Source organism: Camelina sativa, chromosome 11 (genome assembly GCF_030686135.1).
Source record: "Camelina sativa cultivar CO46 ecotype springtype chromosome 11, ASM3068613v1".
NCBI lineage: Eukaryota > Viridiplantae > Streptophyta > Magnoliopsida > Brassicales > Brassicaceae > Camelina > Camelina sativa.
In genome coordinates, this window is record NC_141890.1 from 26,442,475 (window position 1) to 26,451,991 (window position 9,517).

Consider the following 9,517-nt stretch of genomic DNA (forward strand, 5'->3'; position numbering starts at 1 on the left):
TGATAAGGCTATGTTACTCATCATGGTAAGGTCAAAGGCGAAAACAAAAAGGAGAAACGATAAACGATTCATCTTTGTATATATATATGAAAAACACTAATGGTCGATCGATTTTGCAGAATATATGTTACAATACAAGGCTTAGTTTCTTCTTCTATTTATAATAAAAATACTAGTCATAGTCGCTAACGTCGTACTAAGTTTAGGAATTAGGATCCACAAAGTTAAAGTGAACTGAAAACAATAATTATTAGGATTAAATTAACTACTAGTAAATTTATAAGATACACGATAACAAACAACGCACTTATCCTTCAGTTATCAAATAAATAACAATTATCTTTGTTTTTATGGATTTCTCAAAAAAAAAAAAGCTCAAAAATATTGAAAACGGAAAACGAAAACCGGAGAATCGGTTTTGTCACTATAACCAAACCGGAAAAATAAAAGCCTAAACCGGTTTTCTCCACAGTTGGAAACAAACAAAAAAAAACGAAACCAAATGTACACACAGCACAAATCACTGATTCAGAAACTAACAACTCTGTTTCAAACTTTTCATAAATACCCTATTTACACACTTTTAATCCATCTCTTTGATATCTTTTCATCGGCCGTACACATGATCATCATCTTCAAGCTCTGTTACTCCGAGCATCGCAAGATCAAGATGACATTTCATCTCGGATTTGGTCTGTTGCAGCTGTGTATAAGTGTCAATCATACCCGCAATATTTGTATTTTTCCCGCTTGAATGTGTTTTTGGTTCTAATCCTTCTTCACCTTTCAAGATTGAGACAATCTCTTCCATACCAGGTCTTCGGGACTCTTCATTGATCACACAAGCCGCTGCAGCACGGATCATCCGCTCCATCTCAACCGAGTTTTTTCTTGTACATTTTAGTCTTGGATCAAGCAGCTCCTCTATGGATTCTATCCCTCTTTGCAACAACGGTTTTGCCTATAAAGGATTTCAAAAAAGAGCTAAGTAAGTCTTTTTCCAAAACAATCCTAAATTTACTTGACGCAAACCCGATAAGATCACAAATTCAATACTAGTAGTAGTAGTAGTTAACAAGGGAATGATGTGACATACCCAAACAACCAAGTTTTCTTGACCAGATGTTCTTCTGGCTTCGATTGGTTTCCGACCAGTTATAAGCTCAAGCAACACAACCCCAAAGGCGTAAACATCGGTCTTGTCAGATATCTTACCATGCTGGAAATACTCAGGAGCCAGATAGCTGCAAGAAATACTTTTGTTAGCTGATTAGATCATTAAGAATTAGGCCTTAAAGGAGGAAAAAAACAACTCATGGCAAAGGTTTCGATCTATACCCGAATGTGCCTTTCACGGTTTTGCAGAGAAAAGGAACAGAAGGTGCAGCTGTCCAAGTAGCTAACCCGAAATCACACAACTGAACAAACAAAAAACATCAAAACCATTATTGGTTTGCTCACCAATCATCAAGTATATCATTTCATTTTGTGGAAAAAACTTTTATCTTTACCTTTGGTATCTTCTTTGAGGAAAGAAGAATATTGGAAGGTTTGATATCTCTGTGAACAACACATTGCTCTGTTCCATTATGCAAATAAGCAATGGCATCAGCGATACCTAACGCGACCTTGTACCTTGCTGACCAAGGTAAACTAAAAGCGGCTTTAATCCCTTTCATCTTTTTCTTATCTATAAGAAACAGAACATCAAAATCTGTCAGTCTTTAAAGAAGAGGTTAAAACATTCTCTGAACTATAAACACAAAGGAAGATAAAAGGTTTCTCTTACCGTGTAAATAGTGTTCGAGGCTACCACCAGAGACATACTTGTAAACCAAGAATAGACCTTCTTCAGGATCTATACAGAATCCAAGAAGAGGCACAATGTTGGAGCTATGAAGAGAACTTGCAATCATCAACTCTCTGCAAAAAGATTTAGGAGACTCTTTGTCTTCCTTATCAAGTCTCTTGATTGCTAAAGCCGTTCCCCAAATTCCGATTTTGCCTCTAAACACATAGCTACAAGCTCCTCTTCCCAACACTCTCCCTATAAAACAAACCATTGAATCAAAAATGTTAAACTATTTTCCATTTTGGGACGGTTGACCCGATCCGACCCAAACCCGGTATTTACCAAACAAATAGCTAAAACCTACCAAAAATTTCTCAAATTTGTACCCAAATTACATGTACCAAACAAAGAGGTTTGAAAATTTAACCTTTAATTACTAATTTTAGGGTCTTTTTTTTTACCTTTAGAGAAATTACGAGTAGCTGCAACGATTTCACCGTAGCTAAACCGAACCAAAGTATTAGCGACCGGAGAGATACTCTTCTCAAGCGACCTAGCTCTCGTCCACCTCAAATCATCAGTAGCATTACCAGTAGTCTCCGTAACACCATTCTCCAAATTCACCATCAGAACCGTCGTGGAACCACCGGAAACAGACAGATTCCGACAAGAAGACGAAGCAGACAGAGACGGCGCTTCACCTTTCAGCTTCTCTAGCTCAATCTGTGAACAAAGACTGAACCTAAACGACGAGTGAACTGAGTGTGGATCAGGATTCATATTCTCCGGGGCTGTTTCCGCTAAAAGCCAAGCCTTGTTGTTCTCTCCTCCTCCTCCTCCTCCGCCTCCATTTTTGTTGTTGCTGCCGGAGTTTTCGGTTGAGGTTGATCCAGTTACAGGAGGAAGGAAACAAGCTAAACCCAGATCAAAGATCATATTTTTCAAACGGGTTTTGATTCCTTTCTTGTCATTGTTGTCTCCATCAAGATCTGATGATGATGAAGAAGAAGTGAGAATTGGTATGTTCACTGAGCTTGTAGTTTCTGGGGTTTTCGGATGAACTGAGGCTCCCTCATAAAAACCCATTTTTATCTCTCTCTCTCTCTCAGTGAACAGATCTAGAGAAAGAAAAAAAAAACACAATTACCAAGAAAAAAGCAAAATTTTGATTCTCTCTTTTGAAAAAAATGATTCTTTTTGAAGAGCTTTGCTTGATGGAAGAGAAAGAGAGAATATATATTTTATTTTTAGGTATATAAATGGGAAAATGAAGAAGAAGAAGATTAATTAAGTTAATTAATATATGATTAGTGGTGGAAGGTGGAAGCAAATTTTAATTTTGTATTACCGTTAAGTTGTTGTTGCGATCTTGAGCAAGAAAAAACAGGAGAGAGAGGGGGAAAATAATTAGGTATGATTAATGATTTTTTTAAAATAGTAATAATTGAGAGTTTTAAAATAATTGAGAGCGTTACAAAAAAAATGTAAAAATAATTGAGAGCGTTACAAAACCAATCAAACAAGTGTTTTTACGTAGAAAAATATAAATGATTTAAAATATGTTTTTTTTAGGGTCATATGGGTAAAGGCTGTTTAGCTCATCTTCAAAGGGGACAAGAACAGAGCCCACGAGGTTATGGTTCTCGGAAATAATGGAGGAGTGAGAGAGAAAGAGAGAATATTTAAAAATTTCACAAGTGTTACTATCGAAATAAAATTTTTTAAAAATTCACAAATGTTACTACATTTAGTTTTTATTCTCTTGTGTTTTAATTCGTACATGTGGCGAAATGTAGACATATGTAGGTAAAAACTTTTACATGGTGTTCGGTGGCCCGGGATATATGTTTTTACATGGTGTTCATGATTATGTTTTTTTTTGGGGTCATTTAAATACACTAAAATAAAATATGAACCTTCTTGTTCAACAACTATGAAACTATATATATTAAGAAAGAATTTATACATGGTGAGGAAAAAAATCATTTTTTGGTATATATAACACTAAACTATGCTAATTGAATTTACTAGATATGTAAGAAATTCAAAGAGAATGAAGAAGACAAAAAAAAAAGTTATGGTAAGTGATATTTCATGCTGTGAAGAAGAGTGAGATTTACAACTTTTTTTTTGTTTTTTGCTCGTTTATATCACTAGTAAAAATCTGTCATATAGTTACGAGAAATTGATACAAAGCCATTTATAACAAATATTGGCTACACGTAGTTACAAATTAGTCACAAATTAGTAGATAATTTATTTTGTGGTAAATTTGTGAGTTTCTGTCCGAAAATAATTACAAACAGATACAGCTTAGATTTTAAGCTAATTTACTACAAACTAGGAGACAAAATATTTTGTAGCACTTGACTAATCATAAACAATTGTAGTTTAATATTCTTTAAAAAATTGAAATTGTAATGGACTGTCTTATCGTTTAATAGAGCCATCACCATTCATTTCCAACTCGCCCCGGAACTATCCCCGACTGGATCTGTTCCTCTCTTCGCCCTTCCAGTGTCCTCTCTCTCGCCGAACTATCACTGTAAGTTCTCTTCTTCGTTCTCATTCTCAGATTCAATTTGAATGTCTCACTTATCAATGTTGTTTGGTTTCCTAATTAGGTTGAATTTGTGTTGGTTTCGGTGAGTTGGGTATATATTCCAGTTTGATGAAGCTTAAATCATCAGAAATAGGAAAATCTTTATGGTTACACTTTCGATTGTTGTTTGATGGCTAGCTAATTTTCTCACTAATCAATGTCTTGTGGAAAGTTTTATGAAAGAATCAGATTATTTTCTTTGCCGTTAAAGTCCATGTGCTTCTCTCTATGTAGTTAGTTCATATATCAATGGATAATTGGTTGTTTTTCTTGTTTCTGGATCCAGATATGAGATTACTCTTAGAGGTAAGTGTGTCATTCTACTTTTTTTCTCGGCTTTGAGAGTTCATCAGATGTATGTGTCTGTCTTACAATGTTAATCCCTTGCCTTCTTATTGTGCTATTTTATTTCTTTTTAATTGCCTAGTGCCGTTCACGGCATTGCTTCTCCTCCAGTATGAGTGTCTCCGGTGCTGCAGTTGGTTCAGGTTATTAGCTGCATCTCCACAGTGTCTCCGGTGTTCTTTACTCAGGATTTTCATTTTTTTAGTGGTTTCCTTTTTCTTTGATTGTCTTAACAGTTGTTGTATTGTAGGAATCATTGAATAGACCGCGCTGTAAAGCCATCCACTTAATTGAGATTGATACAAGTGTTGATTGTGATACATTTATTCCCCTTGTTGACACTTCTGCATATCAACCTTGGTGTCTTAAAAAACGATAGGACAGGGACTGGCACATTATCTAAATTCGGCTCTGAGGTGACTTACTACCTCTTAATATGTATCTAAATGTCTTATCCTGGTTTGCTTCTTAAGGGTAATTAATCTCCATGTCTTTGGATCCACATATGAAATTCAACTTACGCAGGAATTTTCCACTTCTGACGACTAAGGTATGCTCACCTGTACAATGACTTAAAACATTTTCTTTGTCTTCTCTACCTTACAATGGCGGTTTAGCTTGATGGACTCTCTATTTAAGTTTAATGTTTTTGGGCTGTAAATGGTTTCAGGTGCTTCTATATGGAGGACAAGTGGTTTCTTGGAGAAATTAAAGGAGAGAGCAGTTGCTTTATATGAGCACCAAGGTAAATCCATTTTGTATGATTGAAGATTGATGATGATGACTCCATTTTTCCTCTTACTCTGTTTCTTTTTTTTCCAGCATGTATCATATCATTTGTAAATTGTGCTTTTAGAGTAGAAAAATGAACAAGTGTCAACTTCCATTAATGTTTTGTGTTCACTATGTTTCATATAGGCGCAACTAAAACCACCCAAGGCCATCAGGAGAGGTTTACCTGTCTGCTTTCCACAACTATGTTTCAAAAGCACAAATCTAGCTGAGATTCAAGACTGCTGCAGGGAAGGATAGCGTGTTCATCTACTTTTTTTTATTATTATGTTTTTTTAGGAGTATCACTACAGTTTTTAAGAGTATTCTTATTTTTTCAATTATGTTTTTAATTTTATTTTGTAATACAGTTTTTAAAAATGATGGTTTCATAATAATAAATATAGTAGTTTTATTTTAATATCATTTCATTTCAAAAGTAAAACATTATTCATAATTTATAAATAATTAATAAAAATAAAAATATTTATATAAATACAATTCAACAATAGTCATGAATTTGTTAGAGAGAGCTAGTAGCATGCATGTTATATCTATTTGTTACATCTTTGTTTGTTATTTTTTTGTAGCTAATTGTTACGAATTTTTCTAACTCAATGTGTAGCAAATTGCGATAGATTTTTGTCACAACCAGTCGCGATTTGCTACTAATTATCTTGTATCAAATTGGTAGCAAATTACTACAATTAGTGAGAGATAGAAAATATGCTACAGACCAAATAATTACTAAATTATTTTGTGGTAAATTAGTAACAAATATTTTTTTGCTACCGAAAAATGGGTTATACCTACAAATAAAATTGTAACTATACACAACTATTCTTCTAGTGTATGGACAATTTTATATAATTATCTGTAACATAGTGACAATTGGTTCTACCATAAACTGTTCATTATATAACAAAGCTTAATCTTGCAACACTCATCATTGGAGATCTAGCCACACTGATATTTTTCTTTTTTTCCAATGTACGTACCATTTTGTTGTTTAGTTAACCAAAACATACTAAGAGTTATATTGTGCTAATGACGTGTTATATAATATACTAATGCAATAATAACTAAGAGTACTTGCAAAACATTCCTTGGCTGGGATATTCAAATGTTTTAAGAAATGTGAATTACAATAAAATGTTTTCATTCTTATTCATAGGTGAAACTTATAAAGATTTTAGAATTTGTCACTATGTTGAATAGTGGCAGGTACGTACGTAGGTCCACCACAACGTATTCAATGAAAATGTCACATCTCATATCGCTATCACATTGTGTCCATTTTTCTTTGATAAAAGAAATAGCGTTCAAGAGATAGTCATCATTATCGCAGTTTTGAAGCATATGTCAAATATATATATATATATATATATATATATATATATATATATATTCTTTTTGTATAAAACGTAAAATTTATTCTGAAAAAATAAGATTTAAACTTTTTTACATCAATATTTTATGTTTTAAAAAAGATTAAAGAGATTAAATAGACTAAGAGACCGAAGCATATGTTATATACAAAGCTGCATGAAATCGGGAGCGGATATGTAGAAGCAGGAGCGGGAGAGTTTGGAAGTGTGGGAGCGAGTTTTTTTTTTTAAATTTAGGAAGCAGATACGAGTTGGAAACATATACATGTCAAATATATATATATATATATATATCATAAAATACCAAACATAACATCATTACTATAAAAGATTATATTACAATCATGAAAAAAATAAATATTAAAATCTACTATTTAGACTTTATAGAACATAGTAGTCGAATAATATAGAAAAGATTATTATAGTATAGTGGCAAGTAACAATTTGAAGTAGTGTGAGGTCCGCGGTTCAAATCCTACAAGACATGAAACTAACTTTTTCTTAAATACAAGAGGTAAATTTGTAATTTCATCGAAGAGTCTTCTTCCTCCCCTAGCCCTAAGCGCCGTTCTCTGCATTTTTTCCAAGTTTTTTCCCGATCATTAGTTCATTACTAAGTCCAACAACGCTTCCTAACTACTCTCTGCACGCTTCCACTCGGAATCTTACGATTCCAAAACGATTCTAAAAAGCTTTTGTTAGGAATCGCGATTCCGGACGATTCCACTCCCGTTTCTGATTTTGGAGCGGGAATCAACACATCTCTGACGATTCCATGTAGCGTAAGTTATATACTATATAGCACAATCAGATATTCCAGGGACACACCAAAGGTACATCTTGAGAGAACGATATATTTTGTGCATAATATGTTTAACGTAAGTCTTTGTGTTTGTGGCGAGTGTGTTTACAAATTATCATGTGATAATGATGTGTTTCACTACAAGAAATCATGTCATTTGTGACTCCAAATATCGTCCCAGAATAGCTGCAAATATGTTATATATGACTACTTTGCGACTATTTGAGATGATCGTTAAAAATTGGTCGTAACTTTTCTTGGTCCCAAAATAGTCGCAAAATATCGACTACTATGTGACCTCATTTTAGAGTCCTAAATTTGCGACTATGTTAAGACTCTAAAATGTAGTCATATATTAGAGACTAATTAGTGATGTTTATCACTAATTAGTGACGTATATCTGTAGTGAGTTTTTTGTGATTCAAAATAGAGACTAAGTTTTGACGGTATTTAAAGTTGCATATTAGTGACGTTTTTGCGACGAACCACAGAAGAAAAAACAAAAAAAAATGATTTTTATATATAAAAGAAAAGAAAATCAAAAATAATTTTATTTGTAATTATCATTACAAACCGAAAATACAATGCATATATTTATCTGACTATATCTATATATTAGCATCAACGACCGGAGCGATGGAGAACAAAACGGTGGTAGTGGCTGGTAGTGGCCGGAGACGTAGATACGACGACTAGAGTGTCGGTGATGCGACGCTGGAGAATTTGAGATGTAACGGTTGTCCTCCATTTCCAGTATCACCTATGTCGTCGTTCTTGATACTGATTCTTCAGATCTACCGATGAAATCTAAAATACAAACCAAAGAGATAATTAAAACACATAGGAATTCCCTAGATGTATCTCAGTAAAAATGTATTGGGAAACTAGATCTGAATAGCAAAACCATTACAAGCTCTAATCTCAAGCAAATACACATACATATAAGTAGATTGAAAAGGATATTGGGAGAGAAAGAGACAAACTTGTTTCTGTTTTCACCATCTTCACCGACGCAGTTGCCGTACTTTATATGGTAATCGGCTAGAGGCAGCGTTTGGCTCTGCCCATGAAGACTTTAGTATCATCTGAGTTTTTTGTAACGATTTGATTTTTCGAGTTTCTCGATTTCACTTGACGAAGAGGAGAAGGGGGATAAACCTAGAGAAAAGAAAGGAGGAGAGAAAGAAGAAAGGAAACAAACAAAATTGATTTACTAGATATGATGAAGAGAAGAGAAGGAAAAACAAAGATGATTTTTGCCCATTGTATTATATCTATCAACGGTAGATGGCACACCAAAAGACAATTCTTGCCATTTAAGATCAGCCAATGAGATGTTTTAATATAGAGGAGTTTCTAAAAAGAGGCAAAGTAGTTTAAGACTCTTTAAAACTCTTTTGTGACTATAGATAAAATTCGGCAAAACATAATTAGTTTTTCTTTTAGGTTGCATAATAGTCGGTAAAGAGTCACTTATTTATGACTATTTGCTGACTAAGTATATCTGTTGTAAATGTACGACTCTTTTGCATCTGTTGTCATGATAGTCGTTAAATAGTCTCAAAATAGTAATAAAAGCGTCATAAATATTTGCAACCACAAAAAAAGTCACAAAAGATAGTATCAAAATGCATGTATTCTTGTAGTGTTTGTTTCTATAGAAAGTGGTATATATGTTTTTATATGGTGGCACCTAAACTTTTTTACAATGCGGCTTATAACAAAAGTAAAATTTGATGTTATTTGCAAAATAAATGGCTTATAACAGCACAAAAAGTTCGTATAGTATATATAGAAGAAAAAAAATCATGGAGTTT

The 9,517-nt window shown here is 33.5% G+C and overlaps 1 protein-coding gene and 2 long non-coding RNA genes across 5 annotated transcripts; 1 reads left to right on the forward strand and 2 right to left on the reverse strand.

Annotated features, from left to right (window-relative positions):
* Positions 1-292: 292 nt before the first annotated feature.
* On the reverse strand, positions 293-3,494 carry LOC104724140 (pto-interacting protein 1). Its single transcript, XM_010442587.2, has 6 exons — positions 2,254-3,494; positions 1,790-2,047; positions 1,512-1,690; positions 1,339-1,418; positions 1,097-1,244; positions 293-961 (listed from the first exon to the last, which is right to left on the reverse strand). Exons 1-6 carry the CDS (start codon positions 2,876-2,878, stop codon positions 608-610), a joined length of 1,644 nt encoding a protein of 547 aa, XP_010440889.1. The 5' UTR covers positions 2,879-3,494; the 3' UTR covers positions 293-607.
* Positions 3,495-4,160: 666 nt separating this feature from the next.
* On the forward strand, positions 4,161-5,931 carry LOC104724141 (uncharacterized). Of its 3 annotated transcripts, none has more exons than XR_757533.3 (7): positions 4,204-4,337; positions 4,681-4,700; positions 4,822-4,882; positions 4,990-5,155; positions 5,265-5,289; positions 5,410-5,484; positions 5,658-5,931. It is a non-coding gene; the product is annotated as an uncharacterized LOC104724141 (long non-coding RNA). The 3 variants fall into 3 exon arrangements; XR_757531.3 differs by having other exon boundaries at positions 4,212-4,337; positions 4,417-4,700; XR_757534.3 differs by lacking the exon at positions 4,681-4,700 and having other exon boundaries at positions 4,161-4,337.
* A 2,300-nt stretch (positions 5,932-8,231) lies between these two features.
* Positions 8,232-9,014, reverse strand: LOC104724142 (uncharacterized). The gene is made up of 2 exons (XR_757535.3): positions 8,684-9,014; positions 8,232-8,507 (listed from the first exon to the last, which is right to left on the reverse strand). It is a non-coding gene; the product is annotated as an uncharacterized LOC104724142 (long non-coding RNA).
* Positions 9,015-9,517: the final 503 nt, after the last annotated feature.